The sequence below is a fragment of the Gymnodraco acuticeps genome, unplaced genomic scaffold (genome assembly GCF_902827175.1).
Source record: "Gymnodraco acuticeps unplaced genomic scaffold, fGymAcu1.1, whole genome shotgun sequence".
Taxonomy (NCBI): domain Eukaryota; kingdom Metazoa; phylum Chordata; class Actinopteri; order Perciformes; family Bathydraconidae; genus Gymnodraco; species Gymnodraco acuticeps.
This window is the reverse complement of record NW_022991584.1, coordinates 56,476-82,399: the sequence shown is the minus strand read 5'-3', so window position 1 is coordinate 82,399 and position 25,924 is coordinate 56,476. Positions and strand designations below refer to the sequence as shown.

At 42.3% G+C, this 25,924-nt stretch overlaps 1 protein-coding gene across 1 annotated transcript in view; it reads right to left on the bottom strand.

The window, feature by feature from the left end:
* Nucleotides 1–25,924, bottom strand: part of LOC117533766 (structural maintenance of chromosomes protein 6-like) — a 40,008-nt gene that overhangs the window by 12,299 nt on the left and 1,785 nt on the right. The window contains 10 exon segments of the mRNA XM_034197684.1: nucleotides 831–958; nucleotides 961–976; nucleotides 1,158–1,256; nucleotides 1,388–1,507; nucleotides 1,724–1,825; nucleotides 1,928–2,008; nucleotides 2,100–2,161; nucleotides 2,368–2,504; nucleotides 3,675–3,780; nucleotides 4,278–4,413. Of these exon segments, the coding sequence (XP_034053575.1) occupies nucleotides 831–958; nucleotides 961–976; nucleotides 1,158–1,256; nucleotides 1,388–1,507; nucleotides 1,724–1,825; nucleotides 1,928–2,008; nucleotides 2,100–2,161; nucleotides 2,368–2,504; nucleotides 3,675–3,780; nucleotides 4,278–4,413 (987 nt within the window).

Genomic DNA, 25,924 nt, shown 5'->3' with positions numbered 1-25,924 from the left:
CCCCAAACTTTCTTTTCCCTGGCGACATCAACCAGCTCTGACTGGGGGATCCCAAGGCGCTCCCAGGCCAGCGAAGAGATATAATCCCTCCACCTGGTCCTAGGTCTACCCCTTGGTCTCTTCCCAGCTGGACGTGCCTGGAACACCTCCCTAGGGAGGCGCCCAGGTGGCATCCTAACTAGGTGCCCGAACCACCTCAACTGGCTCCTTTCGACGCGAAGGAGGAGCGGCTCAACTCCGAGTCCCTCCCTGATGACCGAACTTCTCACCTTATCCCTAAGAGAGACACCAGCCACCCTGCGGAGAAAACCCATCTCGGCCGCTTGTATCCGATTGTATGAGATTCCATGTTAAGTTGTTATCTACAGGTAATGTCTATTTCAAAGGGTAAAGCGTTTACTTTGTACAAACAATCTTTTGTGTTCCTAAAGTGAGCCCTGCACCTGTGAACAGTGACCTAGCACAATCACAGAATCCAGAAGTAGAAACACGGGTCAGTGTACAAGTCACGATGATAATACTCAACTTTTGATGGTGGTAGACATCTTCACAATGTTTTAAGTTGAGTCCATCTGGACCACATTACACAAATAAAACATGTCAGTACTGGAATTGTGAGCTGTTGATTAAAATGGCGGGCTTTGCCGTAGTACTTTATCGATAAACTGTTCCCCTACTTTCTTGTTCACAACTACCTTATTTGCTGGGGAATGACCATTGCTGCTATGGATATACATTTCAGCACTGTTTAACAATTTTAAATCACTTCCAGTACTGGTATGAAAGTGAATGTACCAATTGTCAGTACAGTGTTTTGTCTGTGCTCTTACCTCCCTGGAGTTGAGCACAGCATTTTTTTCCCGGGCCTCAGACTTGAGCTGAGCAGATTCGGGCTGGAGCTCCTGGACTTGTTGTGTGATTCCTTCCAACCTTTCCTCGATCTGTCTGTATTTCCCCCAGTCTCTTCGGCCTTATTCTGCATCATGACATAAAAACAGATCAGAGAAATAGGGCGATTAAAAAGTGAGAGGACAGAAGATTGCTTCGCATGGACAAGTACAAAGTTGCGGTGTTCATGTTTAAACAGAAGCTTTTTAATTGAAATCACTCAAGATCACACAACTGATTCTGCGGTGAATAATACAGAAATATCCTACCTTCCATTCTTCCACCTTCGCATCGTATTTCTCCGTAGAATGTCTGTCTAATTGCAGCTTCTCCTTCAATGGCTTCAACTCGTTCTCCATATCTTGCACCTGCAAAATGAAGTCACTCCAAAATATTAGCTAGATGAATTACCCTTTAAAAAAGAATTGCTTATATCCCAGAGTCCCGGGATACTGAATAAAGGGGGTTGGGAATTCAAAACTGGGAGAAATGATCTCACCAAAACCCAAGCCATTTGATTCTGTAACTCCTCTAGTTTGGTCTCCATTTCATCCAATGATGACAGGTTCTTGAAACGCTCCTCTTTCTCCAGGTACTTCTGCTTCAAGTCTTGCAAGTACTGTAACAGTCATGTAACAATATAAATGGTAATATATATATATATATATATATTGCTGGTCAAATAGAGTAGTAGACCAACCAAACAAAGTTGTACAAATTATTAACAGTATAGGACTGCTTCAATATAGTTAACTCCTCTCACATGGTCCTTTGAGACATTGTGAATTATTGGTTATAGCTGCATATTATACGAGTCAATCAAACTTTTTCTTACTTGACCATGTTGCTCAACTTTTTCTTCTGTGATACGCTTGGTGGTTTTGATGTGCACAAAGTCCTCTCTCATCTGGTCCAATTGGGTAGATTTCATGAAAAACTGAAAGAGGAATGAAATAAAAACAAAAGTGGAGAAATCAAGATCACAAAAACTAAATGATAAAACATTGTTATTTAAAAAAAAAAAAGTCTTATTTATTACCTTGTACTTGTCCCCTTCCCCTTTGGAATGTAGGAAGTATTTGCTCATGTCTTGAGTGAGAACAGAGACAGGGTTGTTGACCTTTGAAAGACCCAGTAACATGGTTATCGTACAGGATTTACATTTTGTTGAAGTTCAACATTGCATTGTGTAAGATTTGCATAGCTCCTACCTGTATGTTAAAATTGTCCAGGATAGAGAGCAACTCTTCCTTTTTGGTTGAGACAATTTGACCTGTAAGAAGAAAAATAATCTTTATGAATATCTTATAATATAGACTGAAGCTGCTTACGGTAGTATTTTACTTGGTAATATTGAAACACGTTTCATTTTCCTTTGTTTTTGCACCTTGTTCCTATACATGTTGTTGTAGCAGATCAATGTACAGTAGCAGCAGTATCTTCAAAAAAATACTAATTTTTAGAATGAGTCATCTTTACCAGATTTGCTCCTCAGTTTATAGGTTCTCAACCCCTCGCGTGTTATTCTCAGGTCTACAGTGATAGCTGGGCCGTACACCTCAAATTTGAAGGCGTCCCTTCCTTTGTTTCGCAGGGTGATCGAAACATCAGCCGAACTGAGGAAAGAGAGTATAACCAGTGCATGACATTAAGGATTTTGGGAGATGGCCCTGTGGGCCATCTAAGCTAATTTACAGATGGCCCTGCGCCCAATAAAGATTGCCCTGAAAAATGCGTGCGGACGAAATGACGCACGAAGGGCCTCCCCCTAGAACATTTTGATTTTTGCAGGTCTTAGATGCTGTCTGGTGCATTCTCTAGACTGAATTATAAGATGAACCACCACAATATTATATTGTACAATTCAATTTTTTCTTCATTTCACTTGTTTGTTTGTTCTTGTTTGTGTTTGCTCGCTTGCATGCCCTGCATAGCTATAAGAAATACTTAAGTTGTTGGTCAAGACACTTTCCATTTGATGAAGGCAAATGCCTTCCCAGATGTAAAAAAGTAGAAAACATTACATTCAGTTATAACTGCCAAAACAAACATTATTTACACTATTATGGCTCCTGTTAAAAATGTTTGTAATGTTATCTACTGTAAGTTAAGTTGGTCGAACGAATGCCTCCTCAGCTGGAAGCTGACCGAGCAGACCCGAGCAGCAGTCGAGAGGAGCCGAGCGCATCCGCGAAGCACACAAAATGTGTTCCCGTTAGCCGGCAAATCTAAATCTCTTTGGTCAAAATGTCCGGTCAAAATAATTTCCCTTTAGCGCAATACCGCTTCAGTTGCGCCACTTATGTGACAGACAAGAAGAGTATGTGACAGACAAGAATAGTCCATTCTAATGTCTAACACTTAATGTGGAGAAAGAGATGTCCTGTATGGGTTGATTGTGCGTTGATCTGTTGGTAATGCCTCGGGGTTCCGGTGGGCATGTAAACAAATGCATAATGCTGCGCTATACTTTGTGGCCTCACCCAGTTGCATAGCAACTTCATTGCCCGAGCTAAATACTAGATGGCCCCGGGCCATCGGACAGTCGTTAATGTCGAGCCCTGGTAACGGACATTACACCTACGTGAATCAAGGGATGCAACTTTTAATTAAGGGTACTTTTGCATGCGACGTTATGAAAAATGTCATATGTGACATGAGTAGACAAAATACATTTGATGTGGTATGATATGTGTGGTGCTATAGAGCAAATTCATGGAATATTTGTTTATACTAGAATTTCTGGACATTGGGGGATGCGGGCGAGAAGAGTAAATGATTTATACCTTTCTCCTTCCTTTACAAATCCTTTGAGGGACAATCGTCTGTTGGTGGCATGTGCATTACCGCCTAGGGTAACTATGAGAGCTGTCAGAACGGCACTCTTTCCACCTGTCACACAAGCAGTAAAACATGTTTTAGACACTTTCAAAAGCAAGAACATAATGGAAGATAAGACACAAGAGAACAGAGTGTGTTGCTTGAGTTGAAATACATGATTTAGGTTCAAGCCATTACAAAGATTTAGGGCAAAGTAGATAATTCATTATATGCATATCATAGGTTTACAGAAATACGTCTGATTTTCATGAATACAAGAGAGCAGACAGTGTTAAACATATTGTATTATTAATGTACAGAAAGACAAGCTACATCCACCACAAACGATTATATTAAACTGTTTAATATCGATTAGTGTGGAGATGATGCAACTCAATTCACTTGCTCATCATTCATAATCTTGCTAACATATGTCTGGTATGATTGTGAACTACATAAACAAACTTAAAGTATTCCAACTAAATTATAGATGAGTCAAGATAGTCAGCACTTCTTGGCAACTAATAAACAGTTCACAACAATGAGTATTTAACTTGTATTTCACTTACTTCCATTGTTGCCAACAACAAAGTTCACATTTGAACCAAAAGTGAATGGGCCGAGGTGAGAGTGGCACATGAAGTTCTTCAGTGTGATGCTCTCCACAATCCCTGCATCACTCGCCACCTCACTCACACCCTGCACCTAAACACAGGGGAGCTGGGCATGTCATTTCCCACTAATACATCTCATGCATAGTCATATACAGTGATGCAAACACAGGTATGGTGAAAAAAGAGAGAACTATTCGAAGCAACAACAAAAAACAGCGTAATAAACCATCTGACAAAGGCCTGTGCTATAATGCTTCAATTAACTGGCTATTCTTTATAAATACTCAGATCAATAGGAGACGGAGATGTTAAGTTATAAATCAAGGGTTTTTATTATTATTTACAGGTAGATATTATACACTTTTGACTTTAAAGAGCCTGTGACACGAGTTTCCCCCATCATCCAAACCCATCCATTTGAGTAAATATTGTCCCCTTGAAAACCGTTACTGAACTGATTTTGGATATTTGTACTTTGATAACCATTAATCTGCCCTTCAATGTTGATCATTGTCTGGATCTTCTCGGGAATTCTTCAAGTCCTGCCAAATTATGTGTGACGTCATTGCGGGCACAGCGCTCCAGCTGCACCGTTCAGGATCCCAGCATCTGCATGTAAACGCACGATGGCGCACACAGCAGCAAGCTCAGACAGAGATGACAGTTTAATTTTGAACGTGTCTGAGAGCTCATATGAGGCTGAAGGATCGGTTTATGTTGTATCTGTTAGAAGTTTAGGAATTAGGTGCGTCAATATGGGCGATCATACGGTCATGTAGCCAGTGGTGGACTGGGACTAAAAATCATCCCGGGACTCTCGACCGGCCCACTTCGGTACCGCTAGTAAATTGTCAACGGGGGGAGTGGGGGATGTCAGGGGCGGCGGGTGCTGTAGGCTAGGGAAGGCTAAGCCTTCCCAAATATTTGTGTCACTGCATCCTGGTAAAATACAAATATAATGTCTGTGTCTTTGACATTAGCGCTGCTAGCCACCTGTGCCCTGTACTACGAAGCCAGTTCAACATACCCTGGATATGTTTGAGTAACAAACTAACAACAACAAACTAACAAAACGAGATCTCGCTAAGCGGTCCTACGACGCTGGTTATCAACTCGGTAAATCAAGCCAGGGTTTCTCTCACCAGCTGAGAGCGCGTTCACGTGAAAGGGGCGGGGTTAGCTACATTTGACCAATCACAAACAGGGACAAATGTACTGACAGCGCAGCGTCATACTTCATTAATGAAAAGTACACTAATATTAGACAAATATGAGCTTTAAACATCCATGACTTAAACATATAATCCAGGATACAAGCCACAGAGTTGCACCTGCAAGGTGAATACAGAACAACTGGTTAAAAAATAACTAGGCCTACCGAGTGTTTGAAAGCGTATAGTTTTATGATATCACTGCCCCATCTAAGACACGAGTGGATCTGACTTTAATTACATTTGACTCGAGTGTTTCGTCAACATAATGTGTTGCTTAAAATAATACTTCTGCATACAGTATGTGACACTGTAAGTGTTGCACGGCCAGATACGGCTGGAGAAGCTGACTCAGATAAGGAAATATATGATATATTATATGATCTGATTGATGATGTAATATGAATGATAAGTGCGACACGTTGGCGTCTTCTCTGCATAAGGCAATTTAAACTGTATTTCCTTTATCCTGTAATATGACTTGAGAGATTTAAACTCCGCACACTGAGTTGATCTCTTTTCTATCTTTTTCTATCGGAGTCGGGCAGCGTCAGGTAAAAAAAGTTATTTAGCCTTCCCAAACCTGAGCCTCACGCGCCGCCTATGGGCGATGTGCTAGTGACTTATCCGACGGCCCACTTCGGTACCGGCCCATCGGGATTCGTCCCGATGGTCAGTCCGCCACTGCACCCAGCCCACGTAAACTGTCAACGGGGGAGCCTCGCTGCAGGGAAACGGTGGACCTAGTGTCCCGATCGGAGTGGGAATAATAATAATAATAATAATAATAATCCGTGCATTTTATCCATTAATTTCCCCAACATTGTGGTAAAAAAAAACACACGTTTAATCCATGTTGGTGTACTACAACTACAAAAAGCATCGGTTTGTTTTCTCATCAGGAAATGCAGACCGGCTCAAACAAACAATTTTTATTCATCATCCTCACGATCATTTAATGTATCATATGTTCGCCGAATTGACATGAAAGCACTAATAAATGTAGTTTCATCCACTTGAGTTTACAACTACAAAAATAATCGATTTGTTTTTATATCACATCCGACGGGAGGAAATTCAGCAGCTCTCACTACCGATTTTTAATCCTAATTTAATCATCATCTTCACCACGATCATTTATGTTTATGTTCGCCGAATTGACATGAAAGCACTGACAAATATGAATATACTGTAGTGAACTTCATTAAAACGTTATTAACGTGCCTAAACTCAGTAATTCACCATTTCTACGCATGACAACACACTTTGTCCGTGTTTGGCTCTCTCGCCGCACAGTGAAGCGGTCCCGCATTGACGTCACTTCCGGCTTCCCCCAAAACTTAAAAATAAGTCGAAGGAATTTCCCCGCGATGTTCGAAATTATTGATATTTATCGGAACGGTATCGCAACTTCTTTTTTAAACTGACGGTTTGAGATGACTAGTAGCCGAATATTTCATTGCACAACAGTTGTTGGGATACTGTCACAGGCTCTTTAAGGGCTTCAGTTTTTCTTCTTCTCCTTTGCTTGCGAAAGTGTTTCTACTGCTTTACGTCTGCTTTACTAACTGCTTTCCACAACCGACTGGTGCTGCTGCTGCGTCATGACGCAACTCAGTCTCACGGCATTTCGTGTTCACCAACACGATTTTTAATCTATTGATTCGTGTTCACCAACACGATTTGCCCCTTTTTTTCGTGTTGCACAGCACGATTTTAAAAGCAATGTATTTCTACTTCCTGCAGCACGTCTTTTTCTCCGGTCGGGTTGAGGAAGACCGGAAGCTGTGTGGTTCATAAAAACATGTTCTTACATGTGTTTTTCTGGATTTTTTTTCTCATTTTGTCTCTCATAGTTGAGGTATACCAGATGAAAATTACAGGCCTCTCTCATCTCTTTTTTGCCCCACTGTATATATTCATATATCATATCAATGTTTGATGTGCCATAATAGGTGTGGTCATCATTCCTGACATTAACAGCTGGAGGCATACTCCTTGACGTGGATTTCCTCCTTTTCGGCTTAGACCGATGTATAAATACTGTTGGAACAGCATCTGGCCTCAACCTCAAATTTCCTCCTGATTTGTTGCCAATATATTGGTCGTCTTCAAAGTGTACCTGTAGGTAGGTAGGTTTGATCAGTTTCCACTGCACACTTCAAATGTCATTGAAGAGTCATAATTCTCTACACTTGGAAAATGTTAAGTCATGTCACCTCTGTGAACATTACTTACATGACAGAGTTTTCTGCTGTTGTTGTCCTCTGTCAGACACAGGTTTTGTCTGTTGACCATTGCCATCCATCTCTTCCTTCGCTCTATGTCCTTAGGGAAGCCATTAGGGCTGTACCCGAATATTCGTACGTTAGCCAACTATTCGGGTTTTAATTTTATTATTCGGATATTCGTTTGTTTTTGTTTTTTCCTAAATGTATGCTATCAATAAAGGCGAATTGCCATATTCTTATACTATATTTATACTTTTGAATTGCACTGTTAAAATGCGGAAATATATACAATCTCAGCCTGTGCTCCTGACATCGCGTTCACTCACAGTCACAAACGGCACGCTTCACCTCGCTTCACACACCTGAACATAAAATGCCGAAGACTTCAGCTGTGTGGGACCATTTTAAATTGGACGACTGTGTTCAGGTGCCTAGGGAGGTGTTCCAGGCACGTCCAGCTGGGAAGAGACCAAGGGGTAGACCTAGGACCAGGTGGAGGGATTATATCTCTTCGCTGGCCTGGGAGCGCCTTGGGATCCCCCAGTCAGAGCTGGTTGATGTCGCCAGGGAAAAGAAAGTTTGGGGCTCTCTGCTGGAACTGCTACCCCCGCGACCCGACCACGGATAAGCGGGAGAAGATGGATGGATGGTGTTCAGGTGCTCCTTTGAGAACCAGGGCAAAAAAGTTATGTGCACCCCTGAATATAAATCGTAATAGTATGCTCTTTCTGCGCTTCTGCTTAACAGCGTGTTGTCAGGTGTCGGAGCGTGTTATGACATTTTTTATTAAAAAATAAAAAAATCTCTCCGCACCGAATATTCGCTGCTGATTACTACCGAATATCCGGAGCCCGAAAAATGGTATTCGGGACAGCCCTAGAAGCCATACATCCGGAACCCCTTCTCGGATCGATTAGAGCAGGGGTGGGGAACCTCCGGCCCCGGGCCGTATACGGCCTGCGAGACCATTTGGTATGGCCCCCGAGGTAATTTATAAACACACGCAAAAAATAAAAAAATTAAAGAAATCTAGACCGCAAAATAATTAAACAAGCGAGTGCCTGTTTTTCCTGGCAACGGTCATGGTCCTTGAACACAACACGAGCCTAACGCGTCATCACGTGGTATATGTCTCGTCTGACAGGGGTGCAATTCTGACGGAGAGTATGGAGACAGATTTGGGTCAATATTCTAGCGCGTAAAACAAGCTACTCACGAGCGGAAAATGTGCTTTTACACGCGCATAAAATGACCCTCGCGCGCATATTAAACCCCCGCGAGCGGCTCTGCGCGCGTGAAAAGTTTCTGGCACTTTGGGGCGGAGCCACTGGACTTTGATTGACAGCTGCCAGGAAACCCGGAGTTGCCAGGTTTGATAAATGCCTAAACTACCAAGAGCCGAGGAGTGACGGCAGCAAAATCAGTTGAACGAGATTGAATGGTCAAAGTTGTCCATAAAAAACTATTATATTCGAAAGTGTACGCGCTCGCGGGGGTTTAATCTGCGCGCGAGAGTCATTTTATGCGCGTGTAAAAGCACATTTTCCGCTCGTGAGTAGCTTGTTTTACGCGCTAGAATATTGACCCAAATCTGACTCCATAGGGAGCACCAGAACGCCGCTCCGGGACTTCAAAAAATTGCAGTACCCATAAATCCGTATGCTGCAGTTTTTGCGTGGCTTTGTCTTTAGTTGTAAGCCCAGTGGCGATCTGCTCATCTGTCATACTGATCATACAGTCAATAACTTTGTTGTTATTAGCATCTGGTTAGCTAGCTATGCTAACGAATATAAGAAGCTTTTTCTCCAACCAGTGAGGTAAAGGCACATCTTTATATGATTATTATAGTTATCAAAAAACAAGAGAATTAAGTAAACAGGTATAAAATACTATATGACAGTAAAAAAAGTTGTTATTAATAAACAAGAATACAGTTTGAAAGGGGAGTGATTTGTAAAATATCCATAAAGAAAAAGTAAATCTGCTTACAGTTCTGTTTTCAAATGGGTGTTGAGAGATGTTTCCATAGATCTCTTCATTTTGCTCTCAAAGTGCACCAGATCGATGCTTTCAACTTCAATATTTAAAAATAAATCTTCCCGGGGGAGCATGCCCCCCTGGACCGCCCTAGAGGAGGTTAGGTCCCCCTCCCCACTTAAATCATGTCCACATGGATAGGAAACTAAATACATTTGCACACATCTTGTGTCCATATCTTTCTGTTTGGTGATCATGCCACAACCGGGCACGTGCATGCATGCGCGAGTCATGGCAAGATATCTAGATTGAGAGGTTGCTTTTTCTTTGCACAGCATGAAAGAAAGGCCAAATGAATGGGCTGTGATTTTTAAGCAGAGGTCAATAATTTGTGCGGCTCTCGGAGGATGTTGAAAAAATTTAAATGGCCCTTGAGAGGAAAAAGGTTCCCCACCCCTGGATTAGAGCATCCAAATGCTGCACATCCAACCATGGTATGACAACAGATCTATTCAAATGCAATATAAATGAAAGTGCCATAATATTTGTTGTGCAAACATTTTAACATGAATATTGCTATGTCCTCTGTTCAGTCTGCTCCAAACGGTATTCTCTCCCCTTATTCACCACTGTTCCTATTCTTGCTCTGCTTTTTAGGGCCTAGGAAACAGATGAAGAGGATGTCCCTTTCACAAAGGAACCTTTTTGTTTTTTTTCAAAATGGTTAGGCTCCTGGATGCCCTAGAGTTCTGTATTGCTTTTTTGTAAATAGTTGCTTGTAAATATTTGTTAAATATTTGTAAAATGCCCCCCCCACAATTGTTGTTCGCACAATTATGCTTCTGTTTTTCACTTTTTGGTGTCCATTGTTCAGCCACTGTATTGGTAAGCAACAACTTGTTTTGGCCAAAATGTGTTATTCACACTCCTGACTCCAGTTTGATGTGCTGCATTCTCCTCTGAGTGGTCCTGATTTCAGGCAGAGGTCATGGCTTGGAAGGTTTTATATCCTGTAGTGCCACAACAGAACCTAATATGAATTGCTTTTTTCAGTTTTTGTTTTTATTGTCTCATCGCTGGATCACCTCCCCCTCGCAAAGCGGCCTCGTCATTTTTATTTTTATTGTTGACAAACCTGTTTTTGTTGCTTGTAGCTTCTGTAAATAGTTTTGTAAATAGTTTGAATATTTATCATAGTAATCATTTTCAGTCTCCCACTCTGTCTCAATTTAATTTATCGTTTCTTTGCCCCACCATATGTTTTGTTGTCCAAGGGCACTAATTTGGTCTGTGTTGAAGATTGTTTTACACTTTAGATTAATTAAATTGTGTTTTTTGGCTGAATTAATCTTTTTCTGTTTAAACCTAACCCTCTTTTGCCCCTTTCACACCAACGCGTTTTCAGCTCCGGCTCGGAGCTGGAGCCTGAAAAGTGCAGTTTTTTCCTGTTCACACCGCACGGCGCCGGCTCTTAGCTCCGGAATCCGGTTCACTTCCAGCTCCAAAAATTGTTCGGTCTAGAGCAGTGTTTCTCAAACTTTTTCATACCAAGGACCACTTAACCAATAAAAAAAAACTCGCGGACCACCTAACTCCACAAATATCCAAAAACACATCGTTTTTTTAGAACAGATTACATGTGTGATGAAGGTGTTGCGCTGGGCTATATCATGCAATGGAAAGTGAAACTTAAGCTCACTCCATTGCAGAGAGTGCGGAAAACTTAAATTAATTCATTTATTTCAAATGTGAAATGTTACCAATATACTCACGGACCACTAGGGGGCGCTCACAGACCACCAGTGGTCCGCGGACCACACTTTAAGAAGCACTGATCTAGGATGACACCAAAAGCCTCCCAGACGTTGGATTTCGCTCTTGAGGAAGTGTTATTGAAAATGCTGTATTCTCCGCTAGAGAGCTTCACCTCAGCCATTTCGAATGTGGCGCGCTCAGAAGCAGATTGATGCGCTGCAGATGTTATGATTATGCGCGGGGGAGAGGTCTGAGGATTTAAACATTAAACAAAATTATTATTATTTTTAATATATTTATTATGCAACACCCACGACCCGACCCGCATCATCTTTGTTTTACCCAGAACCGAACTCGGAAAAAAGCGTTTGAAAAAAATACCACCCGCAAATCACTTTTTTTGCGGGTCACCCCGCGGGTACCCGACCCGATGCAGGACTCTGGTCTACACTCCTTTCAGACGAGACATAACCATGTGAAGACACGTTACGCTCGTGCTGTGTTCAAGGAACCTGTCCTTGGCCAGGAAAAACAGGCACTCGTTTGTTTAACACTAGAACCGCCAACGGGTACATTTTACCCGCAGCTGTTTTTTGATTGTATGTAACTTTATTTCAATAACATAACCTATTAAAATCTCCCAGTCTGTAACTTTTCCTGAAAGTGTGTTATGTAGCACCCTCTGTTGTTAACAATTGTCAGATTGAAAAAATCGCCCAAAAAATATATACCTCATAGAAAATGCAGCGTAAACATGACGTGTTGCTATTGCAACGTCTTTTGTCTACTGCGGTTCCTTATAGATAGAGCAGTTGTTTCTCAAACTTTTTCATACCAAGGACCACTTAACCAATAAAAAAAAACTCGCGGACCACGTAACTCCACAAATATCCAAAAACACGTCGTTTTTTTAGAACAGATCACAAATCGCCTGAAAATGGTACAAACAAGTGGCAACATGTGTGATGAAGGTGTTGCGCTGGGCTATATCATGCAATCGAAAGTGAAACTTAAAGAGCCTGTGACAGCATCCCAACAACTGTTGTGCAATGAAATATTGGGCTACTAGTAATCTCGAACCGTCAGTTTAAAAAAGAAAAAGCGATACCGTTCCGTTAAATATCAATAATTTCGAACATCGCGGGAAATTCCTTCGACTCATTTTGAAGTTTTGGGGGAAGCCGGAAGTGACGTCAATGCGGGAACGCTTCACTGTGCGGTGAGAGAGCCAAACACGGACAAAGTGTGTTGTCATGCGTAGAAATGGTGAATTACTGAGTTTAGGCACGTTAATAACGTTTTAATGAAGTTGACTACAGTATATTCATATTTGTCAGTGCTTTCATGTCAATTCGGCGAACATAAACATAAATGATCGTGGTGAAGATGATGATTACATTAGGATTAAAAATCGGTAGTGAGAGCTACTGAATTTCCTCCCGTAGGATGTGATATAAAAACAAATCGATTATTTTTGTAGTTGTAAACTCAAGTGGATGAAACTACATGAATTAGTGCTTTCATGTCAATTCGGCGAACATATGATAGATTAAATGATCGTGAGAATGATGATTAAAAATTGTTTGTTTGTGCCGGTTTGCATTTCCTGATGAGAAAACAAACCGATGGTTTTTGTAGTTGTAGTACACCAACACAAACGTGTGTTTTTTTCACCACAATGTTGGGGAAATTAATGGATAAAATGCACGGATTATTATTATTATTATTATTCCCACTCCGATCGGGACACTAGGTCCACCGTTTCCCCGCAGCGAGGCTCCCCCCGTTGACAGTTTACGTGGGCTGGGTGCAGTCGCGGACTGGCCATCGGGACGAATCCCGATGGGCCGGTACCGAAGTGGGCCGGTCGGATAAGTCACTAGCACATCCCCCATAGGCGGGCGCGTGAGGCTCAGGTTTGGGAAGGCTAAATAACTTTTTTTACCTGACGCTGCCCGCCTCCGGCGTCTATAGAAAAGAGATCAACTCAGTGTGTGGAGTTTAAATCTCTCAAGTAATATTACAGGATAAAGGAAATACAGTTTAAACTGCCGTAGGCCTATGCAGAGAAGACGCCGACGTGTCGCACTTATCATTCATATTACATCATCAATCAGATCATCGATCATATAATATATCATATATTTCCTTATCTGCCGTGTCTGGCCGTGCAACACTTACAGTGTCACATACTGTATGCAGAAGTATTATTTTTAGCAACACATTATGTTGACGAAACACAGTCAAATGTAATTAAAGTCAGATCCACTCGTGTCTTAGACGTGAACGCGCTCTCAGCTGGTGAGAGAAACCCTGGCTTGATTTACCGAGTTGATAACCAGCGTTGTAGGACCGCTTAGCGAGATCTCGTTTGTTAGTTTGTTGTTGTTAGTTTGTTTGTTACTCAAACATATCCAGGGTCTGTTGAACTGGCTTCGTAGTAGGGCTGTGCGATTATGGCAAAAATCATAATCACGATTATTTGGGTCAATAATTGATATCACGATTATTTTGACGATTATTCATTGACCATTTATTGAACTTTAAAACAAATAATATTTTACCAATAAACAAGATCAACAAATATGTTGGAGCGCTCTTCCAAAACCATACTAAACATATATTATTAATATGATAAATAAAAATAAATTAGACCAAAATAAATGAAATCAAACATGTTGCAGTGCACTGTCACAACCTACTGAAAACTCCTTAACATATAGCCAACATTTTGGTAAAACATATTCAACATATTCCACTCAGTTAAACGTTAAAGGCTGGCCAACCGTCATGGTCCAGAAGTAACAGGAAATAAATGTTGAACTACAATTTAAGACCAAATAAAAATGTGTTGGCCACCATGGCAAATGCTGGTAGGGCTGCTCATGTCATCTCTTAAAGATGTTTTGCAAGAAACACCAGGCTGTTTACATGGTCTGGTTTCAGAGATGAGCGCAGGCAGGTGACGATATTGCCACCTGTACTGAAGACCCTCAGCCACGCCCCGACACAGGGGTGACGCCGGCCAATCACAAAGCTTTGATGCATTCAAGTGCATTATTCTGGCACAGGAAGATTATGTTACAGGACATTAACGATAAAACAGAATATTGTTGTTCTATTTTTAGACACATCTCGCGATCGACTGGTTGGGCACCCCTGGGCTAGACCATAGGTCCGTTGTGGTGGCAAAGTAGTCAGCTGAAGCCACATCTCTCTCAACTTCCCCACGGCATTTGTCACATAATACCGAATGAAATAATACCGAGACAGCATCGTGTAACGCTTGTCCAACGTGTTGACAAGTTGCTTAAAGCCCTGGTTGCTAACAGTGCTAACTGGGCACATATCTTTAGCGATGTGAAATGTAATGGCACCTGTAATATCTCTGTCTCTGCGAGCTCGTCGCGTAGGCCGTTGCTCTGTACAATGCGTCCTGAATCGATGACTGTGATGATGTTGTGGATGAAGTCGAGCGGCATCTGCTTTTTGTTGTATTATTGCCCAGTCGTATTGCACTTTGTGGTTGTATTTCAGATGATTAAAGAGATTGGTTGTGTTAGCGTGTGGTGCCAACACAACCTGGTAACAAATCCTGCACTGTAGGCCTACTTTCTTTTGCTCCACGTCGGACTCCTGAAAGCCAAAGTACTTCCAAATAGTGGAAATAGTTGTACCCTTCTTTTTAACGAGTTGCTGCTCTTGTTCTGACATCTGCGCTTGCGCTGAACACTCACAACACATATCACTACTACGTGGCCAAGTGGGCTTTTAGGGAGGGGTGAAGCGCACCCAGCAAAATAATCGTATTTTGTCAATTATGCTGTTTTCATAATCGTCGCAAGCCATAATCGTAATCGCGATTAAAATACGATTAATTGCACAGCCCTACTTCGTAGTACAGGGCACAGGTGGCTGGCAGCACTAATGTCAAAGACACAGACATTGCATTATATTTGTATTTTACCAGGATGCAGTGACACAAATATTTACATATTTACATTTACTATCTACAGCACCCGCCGCCCCTGACATCCCCCACTCCCCCCGTTGACAACTTACTAGCGGTACCGAAGTGGGCCGGTCGAGAGTCCCGGGATGATTTTTAGTCCCATTCCACCACTGGCTACATGACCGTATGATCGCCCATATTGACGCACCTAATTCCTAAACTTCTAACAGATACAACATAAACCGATCCTTCAGCCTCATATGAGCTCTCAGACACGTTCAAAATTAAACTGTCTGAGCTGTCTGAGCTTGCTGCTGTGTGCACCATCGTGCGTTTACATGCAGATGCTGGGATCCTGAACGGTGCAGCTGGAGCGCTGTGCCTGCAATGACGTCACACGTAATTTGGCGGTACTTGAAGAATCCCCGAGAAGATCCAGGAAATGGTCAACATTGAAGGGCAGATTAATGGTTATCAAAGTACAAATATCCAAAATCAGTTACGTAACGGTTTTCAAGGGGACCATATTTACTCAAATTGATGGGTTTGGATGATGGGGGAAACTCGTGTCACAGGCTCTTTAAGCTCGCTCCATTGCAGAGATATTGCCGCAAGAGTGCGGAAAACTTTAATTAATTCATTCATTTCAAATGTGAAATGTTACCAATATACTCACGGACCACTAGGGGGCGCTCACGGACCACCAGTGGTCCGCGGACCACACTTTAAGAAGCACTGGTCTAGAGGCAAGAGCTTCGGAGCTAAGAGGTGGCATTGCTTACGTCTCTCTTACGTCGAGGCGTGCAGGAAACTAACCCCACCTCCCCTGAACATGGGTCGACTGTCATGCCTGCCTACAAGCAGTAGTGCTTATAAACACACTTTATAAAGTCAGGCAACACTAACCAGGCTTCATGTGATTCTGTTTATTTGTACCTTACTTTGACCATCCGTTCACTGTTATTGATCATTGTGGAGAGAGGCAGACGTTTTGTTTTGTATTATAGCAGCTATCTGATGGAATCATTACATGGGCTGCACAGGTTGTCGTGTCCGACTATCACAAGTAGAATCATAATAAAAATACGCCGGTAAAATGTGCCTGTAGAAAACGGTTTATGCCACAATAGGATAGCAATAGCAAGTAGTCAGTTTAGCTTTGGTTGCTATGCTAACATCACCCATTTTATACCAGAGAAACTTTCATAACAGCGTTGTGATACCAAACAGCGTCAATTCAGACTGACACACATTCACTTAAGGGGAACTGGGGATATGTATCAGCTGCTTGTGTGAGTCGCCGCTGCAGTGTGAGCTAACCGGGAGCTAACGGGAGAATAAACTCCCGTGGAAGAGCAGCCAACACTGCAGCGGTCGGTAAATGCCACAGAAACACATTAATAAACAATGAACCACGGCACTCTGGAGAAAAGCATAAGGTTGGAGAAGTCGTTATTTAATTTAATCTGGCTTTGTGTGATTAAAAGCAACACGATCATCGACCCGACGCAGTTGTTGTTGTTGTTGTGAGCGCCGTTGTCAGTACCAGATATGTTCGGGCTACCAGATATGTTCTGGTGTATTTCCGTCGCATCCGTCATCCGTCATATCCGTCTACTCACCTCCCTCTGCTCCCAGCGCTCTGCTGCCACACACCGGCCGTCTGCGGAACTGCAGCCGGAGGAACTCGGTACAGCTTGTTATGTGTGTGTACTTGTGCACATAAATAATGTTTCTAATTATTTACAATTAAAAAATATATATATATTCTGCGTTACTTTAGCCAACACTTTTATAATATATAAGCCTGATCATGTCGTTGAAAGCAAGTACAGATGTTCTCCCTTTTCCACAGTTCTGTGTGAACTTCATCTAAGGCAGATGCTTTGCTTCTGCACCAGTTTAGCAGAAGTCTGTTTTGTAAGACTGGTTTTGTTGCAGTCTGTTCATGCTATGTGTTTCTTGTGTAAGACTATATACACACGGAACACATGTATTACAGGGCTGTACCCAGTGTGCTTCATAAAACATTTTTGAAGCTTATTTTTTTAAATTAAGCCGTTTCCATGTTATAACAGCATCTCGTTAAATCAATATCGGAAACAATAATTGTTTTTTCGTGGTTGTTTAAATGTAATTTATGGTGCTGTTAGAGTGCTTATAGACTGACCCGTTAATACAGATGCCCCCCCCTCCCCCCTTTGTGTGCGGTGAGCTGGAGAGAAGGCAGTCTATTTATTGTGGTGAAAATGTTGTTTAAAAAAACCCATAACATATATGGATTGAATCAGAATATTGTGTTGGATCAAAACATATTTTACATTTTGAGAATTCTTACATCTATTACAATACATTTTGAGCTTTGGACAATGTTTGGATCAAACGAGCCAGAAACAACCTTAAGCAGCCACCACTGGAATATTTCGTGGTCATTATGGGGAAGCGGAGGGATCTAGATCGTTCACACATAACAAGCTGTACCGAGTTCCTCCGGCTGCAGTTCGGCCGGTGTGTGGCAGCAGAGCGCTGGGAGCAGAGGGAGGTGAGTAGACGGATATGACGGATGCGACGGAAATACACCCGAACATATCTGGTAGCCCGAACATATCTGGTACTGACACCGTAACGCCGTTGGGGAGCAAATCAGCGATGTAAACGGTGACGTCATGACGCAGCAGCGTCAGCACCAGTCGGGCTCTGGGCGATGTGAACAGAGCGGGAGCAGAAAAGGGAAACCGGAGCTGAACCAGAAAAGCTCTAGCTCGGAGCTAGAAAGGGAAAAGCGCTGGTGTGAAAGCCGCATATGTTCTCCTTCTCATTAATTTTACTTTGTTCTAACACCCATCACTTTTTCCATACACTGTTCTTAATACTTGTTCACACATTTGTTCGTCCCTTTTACTTTGTTCTTCCTGTTGTTCTTGTTCAAACACATATATAAATTGTTCATCCACTGTTGTGGTAAAATGATATTCATAGTCTTAACATGATCATGCTACCCATGCTAACATGAACACAAGCGTTTCCCTCCAAAAATGTAAAACGTATCTAAGTAATAGGCTACCAAGCTTTCCGTTGTCACCCTGCCTCTCCAAATGCAAAACTGTCAATAAAAAGTATGTGTGTGTGTGTTTTTTTTATATATATTTACCATTCAATAACGCAATCGCTGCTGTCTGTCTGTCCCATAGAAGAACATGACAGCGCAGCGCAACTATACTACGGACGTGACTGCCCTGGCAGTGACATCAACATAGCCTGCTTGTGCTACCACACTTTCCCCTCAAAATATCGTTAAATAACGAAACTTGGAAATAGTGCCAATCCATACAAAGTGTAACCACATCATGTAAATATGAAAGTAATCTTTAAAAAATAACAGCGTTGGTTTAATCTATGACTATTTTGCCATAGAGAAGCATCGCCACGGAAGTGCGTTTGGAACTATCCCGGCATACATAAACCACGTGACCGGCTGGCGGCGACATCAAAGAGTGTCGTAACTCTTAGTATCTCTAGGGCTCTGCCCTAGATCCCCTAGTCGTGCTCACGGATGGATACAAAAATATAATTTTGGCGGCCGTTAATAGACTATACGTGGGCGACCCCGCCCAAGTAAAGTCTATGTTTTGAAGTGAGAAGTTGACTGCGAGTCGCCCCCAAGCCCCCAGGAAGTGCGCCGGACTCAGATGAAAATATTCGTGCTGGCCAAACGGCGGTACTACACTTCCGTTTGGTTGCCAGGCCCGGAAACACTTTTTCCCATTGACTTACATGGTGAAAGAGTGGTCTGTAAATCGTTGGATAATTTTTTTTAAACTAAATAAACTACCCAGTATGAACACTTGTCTAGCCCTTATTAAAAACATTCGTTCCTCAAGTTGTAATAATGTGCTAATAACGTTATTCTGAGAGTTATTTCCCTCTGCATTATGAACGTGCATCTAACCCACGGGACCGCACCGCCCGGCACGTTCATGTTACGTGTCCCGACCAATCAGAGCACACTGTGCTCACAGGGAGGGTGGGGGCTGGAGCTACAACGAGCCGTTAAAGAGCCTGTGACAGCATCCCAACAACTGTTGTGCAATGAAATATTGGGCTACTAGTAATCTCGAACCGTCAGTTTAAAAAAGAAAAAGCGATACCGTTCCGTTAAATATCAATAATTTCGAACATCGCGGGGAAATTCCTTTGGGGGAAGCCGGAAGTGACGTCAATGCGGGAACGCTTCACTGTGCGGCGAGAGAGCCAAACACGGACAAAGTGTGTTGTCATGCGTAGAAATTGTGAATTACTGAGTTTAGGCACGTTAATAACGTTTTAATGAAGTTGACTACAGTATATTCATATTTGTCAGTGCTTTCATGTCAATTCGGCGAACATAAACATAAATGATCGTGGTGAAGATGATGATTAAATTAGGATTAAAAATCGGTAGTGAGAGCTGCTGAATTTCCTCCCGTGGGATGTGATATAAAAACAAATCGATTATTTTTGTAGTTGTAAACTCAAGTGGATGAAACTACATTTATTAGTGCTTTCATGTCAATTCGGCGAACATATGATACATTAAATGATCGTGAGAATGATGATTAAAAATCGTTTGTTTGTGCCGGTCTGCATTTCCTGATGAGAAAACAAACCGATGCTTTTTGTAGTTGTAGTAGGCTACACCAACATGGATTAAACGTCTGGTTTTTTCACCACAATGTTGGGGAAATTAATGGATAAAATGCACGGATTATTATTATTATTATTCCCACTCCGATCGGGACACTAGGTCCACCGTTTCCCCGCAGCGAGGCTCCCCCCGTTGACAGTTTACGTGGGCTGGGTGCAGTCGCGGACTGGCCATCGGGACGAATCCCGATGGGCCGGTACCGAAGTGGGCCGGTCGGATAAGTCACTAGCACATCCCCCATAGGCGGCGCGTGAGGCTCAGGTTTGGGAAGGCTAAATAACTTTTTTTACGCCTCCGGCGTCTATAGAACAGAGATCAACTCAGTGTGCGGAGTTTAAATCTCTCAAGTCATATTACAGGATAAAGGAAATACAGTTTAAACTGCCGTATGCAGAGAAGACGCCGACGTGTCGCACTTATCATTCATATTACATCATCAATCAGATCATCGATCATATAATATCATATATTTCCTTATCTGAGTCAGCTTCTCCAGCCGTATCTGGCCGTGCAACACTTACAATGTCACATACTGTATGCAGAAGTATTATTTTAAGCAACACATTATGTTGACGAAACACTCGAGTCAAATGTAATTAAAGTCAGATCCACTCGTGTCTTAGACGTGAACGCGCTCTCAGCTGGTGAGAGACACCCTGGCTTGATTTACCGAGTTGATAACCAGCGTCGGAGGACCGCTTAGCGAGATCTCGTTTGTTAGTTTGTTGTTGTTAGTTTGTTTGTTACTCAAACATATCCAGGGTATGTTGAACTGGCTTCGTAGTACAGGGCACAGGTGGCTAGCAGTGCTAATGTCAAAGACACAGACATTGCATTATATTTGTATTTTACCAGGATGCAGTGACACAAATATTTACATATTTACATTTACTATCTACAGCACCGTTGACAATTTACTAGCAGTACCGAAGTGGGCCGGTCGAGAGTCCCGGGATGATTTTTAGTCCCATTCCACCACTGGCTACATGACCGTATGATCGCCCATATTGACGCACCTCATTCCTAAACTTCTAACAGATACAACATAAAGCGATCCTTCAGCCTCATATGAGCTCTCAGACACGTTCAAAATTAAACTGTCTGAGCTGTCTGAGCTTGCTGCTGTGTGCACCATCGTGCGTTTACATGCAGATGCTGGGATCCTGAACGGTGCAGCTGGAGCGCTGTGCCCGCAATGACGTCACACATAATTTGGTGGGACTTGAAGAATCCCCGAGAAGATCCAGAAAATGGTCAACATTGAAGGGCAGATTAATGGTTATCAAAGTACAAATATCCAAAATCAGTTCAGTAACGGTTTTCAAGGGGACAATATTTACTCAAATTGATGGGTTTGGATGATGGGGGAAACTCGTGTCACAGGCTCTTTAAAGGCAGAGAGTGAAATTCAGTGAATATAATACACGTAGTTTACAGAGATGCTGTTTGAAAAACCAATGTGAGTTGCGTTTATCTTTACCCATGGATGCACAATAAGAACGGACCCATATCCTCTTACTGCCATCCCACGGAGCTGTAATAATGGATATATTGCACATGTTTGCTATAATTCATTATCATACTACATGGGCTGTATGATTAAATCTTGTACCGTAAATGTTGTATTAAATAAAGTTAATATTACTTATTATTATAAGTATATATATATATATATATACATACAGTGCAATCATTCTTTCATGCTAAATTAAGCTCTGTTGCTTGGATATCACTAGATCCTGTTACAGTTACAGCGTAATATAAGTACATAACGATTGATGTGTACATTAGCATAATGACTAGCTAGCTGCTAACTGCCGCCTCGTTAATATCAAATCCATCATAATAACAAATCATTACCATGCTGTCATGAACGTGCGGTGCTGTTACGTGTATGCAAATTAACGTGCTTGATGTGAACGAGCATTTTGGTTAAAGTTGCGCATGCGCTATGAGCGCACATACGGGTACTTCTCAGGCATGCCGGGTAATCTGTGACGTTTCGCTCTCTCAAAAGTTGGGCCATTTTATCATCATGCGCTAATGAGCAACTCTCATAGGAATGAATGAGGCCCCGCCTCCCACGCTGTATCCAGTTCTTATTATACATCCATGGTCGTTTCCCATCAAGCATTTCGCTTCCGCAGCCCGTGGAGAGGAACTGCGCCGCCGCGCCTCGCTCTAAAGGCTGCGGGCGTCTTTGTCCCGCGAGATTTCAACGTCTCATGTAGGAGCCTCCAGAGCAAGTCGGACAAAATGACTAACCATCATGCAACGCACTAGCAAGACGTTGATCGCAACTGCGCAGGTCTCGCTTGTCTCAAACAAGCCTACTAGCTCTGTCCCCGTTGTTTTCACAAACACCCCCGCCTGTTAGTACACATTTACTGACACAAACATTTGTATCAACTGTTGTAGACCCAAATACATTAAATAAAATAAGAACTCATTCTCAAAAAAGATAAACGCCATTCTTAAAATGTATAAACGAACAATAGTTTGATTAATATTGATTAGAGTGCACAATAGAAATAAAAATAATTGAGAGAAGAAAAAGAGATATGTTATCTATCAAAACCCAGTTAGATTAACATTCATTGAAACAAAACACGGTATAAACTTAGGAGTGACTCCCATGAGGTTCATGTGTTTTCTTCACTCCGCTGGGAAACTGCTCTCATGTCAAGAAGCATGAGATCAGTGCATGCACGGCATCGTCCAATCAGTGAGCGATACACAGTAAGGGGGCGGGGCGAGGATTTCATCGGAGGATGGATCGGTGGTTCCTCCATTATCGTTCCTCGCTCCTCGATCCTCCGGCAGAAATAAGAGCCATGGGACGGTACTCAAGATGGCGCAGACAAATCAACTTCCGGTGAGACCGAGGAGCGAGGACATGAAAATAGTCGACCTGAGACAGGGCCAGGGGGCCCTTCTCACTTCGGTTAAATGGATTCCTTGCGTCCCTCACTTGCATCGTTTCCCTGCGACTAGTCCCTCCCACCAGGGAAGCATGGAGAGATGCAAGGAAATGAGTTTTAAGAGCAATGGGATCCTTTCCTCCGGAGCGTCACGTGAAGCGACGTCCGTTTGTGATGACGCTGCACAGCTGATCGTCTGACAGCAGCCAGCTCTGTCCCCGTTATTTCCACACACACCCCCGCCTCTGTTAGTACACATTTACTGACACAAACATTTGTATCATCTGTTGTAGACCCAAATAAATAAAATAAAAACTAATTCTCAAAAAAGATAAACGCCATTCAACGTCCATTTAGCTTAGGAACCTTCCAAACGGAGTGAAATGACCCGGAAGTACGTCACTGGCAGCCAACATTTCACAGTCTTTACTGAGCTGTGTGGAGTTTGTTCAACTTTTAAAAGATGTTTGAATGGTGATATACACAGTGATAGATGTTAAGGACTAACGTTTATAATAAATACATTTGTATTGATTTTAAGATATTTTCATAGTTCATACAATCATACGTATTGGGATCATTTGTATTAATGTGGACCGGAGGGAGAGGGTGACGAGCATAAGTTTAATTTCCTTTTTTATTTCAATTCCAACTTTGGTCATGAAGAATATGTTTCTCTGTTGTCCCCGTTCATAAAGCAACAGCATCAGAGCACGGTGCAGAGTCTCTAGATGAGTTTACAGTCCCTCGTTCTTATTAAACATCCATGTTGTAGTCCGCTGTATAGAAAACTGTAGTTTCCATAGTTTCCCCACAGCAGCAGACGCACATTCATGACGTCCGCTGGCGCATCATAAACACGTCGGATAGTGAAAGTGCATATCGGCTGCAGTCGAAGGGCCCTTCTCACTTCTCTTATTTTTAATTTCCTCGCTCCTCGGCCTCACCGGAAGTTGATTTGTCTGCGCCATCTTGAGTAGCGTCCCAATGGCCTTATTTTTGCCGGAGGAGCGAGAATGGAGGAACTATAACCGAGGGAACCACCAGACCATCCTTCGACGAAATCCTCAGACACTCGCCCCGCCCCCTTACTGTGTATCGCTCACTGATTGGACGATGCAGTGCATGCACTGATCTGATGCTTCTTGACATGAGAGCAGTTTCCCAGCGGAGTGAATAAAACACATGAACCTCACGGGAGTCACTCCTCAGTTTATACCGTGTTTTGTTTCAATTCATGTATCATTTAGTTACAAATATGTGATATATCTGAACAACAAAGTGGTCAAAAATCATTTTATTCATTTATTGGAAACATTTTCATGATCACTTTTTTCGTTTTACATTTTCATTTGTCATTTCCATTCAGTCAGTCATTAAGTGCTATTAAAATGTTAATGTGCTACATATCCACACAAACACACAAAGTGTGCAATCCAATGAATGTTAATCTAACTGGGTTTAGATAGATAACATATCTCTTTTTCTTCTCAATTATTTTATTTCTTTTGTGCACTCTAATCAATATTAATCAAACTATTGTTCGTTTATACATTTTAAGAATGGCGTTTATCTTTTTTGAGAATTAGTTCTTATTTGATTTTATTTATTTGGGTCTACAACAGATGATACAAATCTTTGTGTCAGTAAATGTGTGCTAACAGAGGCGGGGGTGTGTGTGGAAATAACGGGGACAGAGCTGCTGACAGCGTCATCACAAACGGACGTCGCTTCACGTGACGCTCCGGAGGACAGGAAGTCCCATTGCTCTTAAAACTCATTTCCCTGCTTCTCGTGGTTTCCTTGCGTCTCTCCATGCTTCCCTGGTGGGAGGGACTAGTCGCAGGGAAACGACGCAAGTGAGGGACGCAAGGAATCCATTTAACCAAAGTGAGAAGGGCCCGAATAGTCCATTTAGCTTAGGAACCTTCCTAACGGAGTGAAATGACCCGGAAGTCCCTCAGTGGCAGCCATGATAAGTGCCGTTCGAATTCTCTAGAATGATAGGAAAGGAGGTTTCAAACTTCCTTTATAACCTCCTTTAGCTTAGGAACCACTGGACCTCCATAACCGAAAGAAGAGGAGAAAATGCTGCCCCACAATGCCTTGCAGCCGCAGCATTTGACGTCACACAACAGTCGGCCGTTCACGGAAACAACCAATTATGACGAAGAAATTATATCATGAAAGTTACGGTGCTTATTAAGCTTTTTAAAACGTATGTGGTAAGTTGCCAAAGTGGTTTGTTCTGAACGTTCATCAGTATTATAATCAAAAAGAGAAATATGAACGTTAGTTTTTACTGAAATGATCAAATAAAGTCAACATTTCACTGAGCTGTGTGGGGTTTGTTCAACTTTTAAAAGATATTTGAATGGTGATTATTGTTAAGTGTAAGTATTAATATGTCTGCATGTAACTGCACTATAACTGTTCCACAGTAAGAGGGCGCTATAGGCGTAAGGAGGCGCAGCTATTGTAGCTGACGTCAGGTATCAGATATAAGGGATTGTTCCCTCCCCTTCTATCTCTCTCTCTCTATTTCTCATGGAGAGCAGGTCAAGTGGTGCAATGCACATATGAAAATAAACCACGCCAGTTAAGGCTAAAGAAGACCTCGTCGTCATGACCAGTTTATTGCTATACATGTGACTCTGTCAACAGGTTATGGGCCCAGATCACGGAAGAGCGAAATAACGATAGCTAGTTAGCTGAAAAGTTTAGGCTAGTTTAGCGGCGGGAAAACCGCGGGACGCTAAAGCTAAGCTAACGGGCAGCTAAGCTAAGCTACAATCAAAAGATGGCGACCAGAGGCAGAAGCAAGTGGCCCACGTTTGACGGAAGGGCAGAAGAATACGAGCTCTGGGAAGA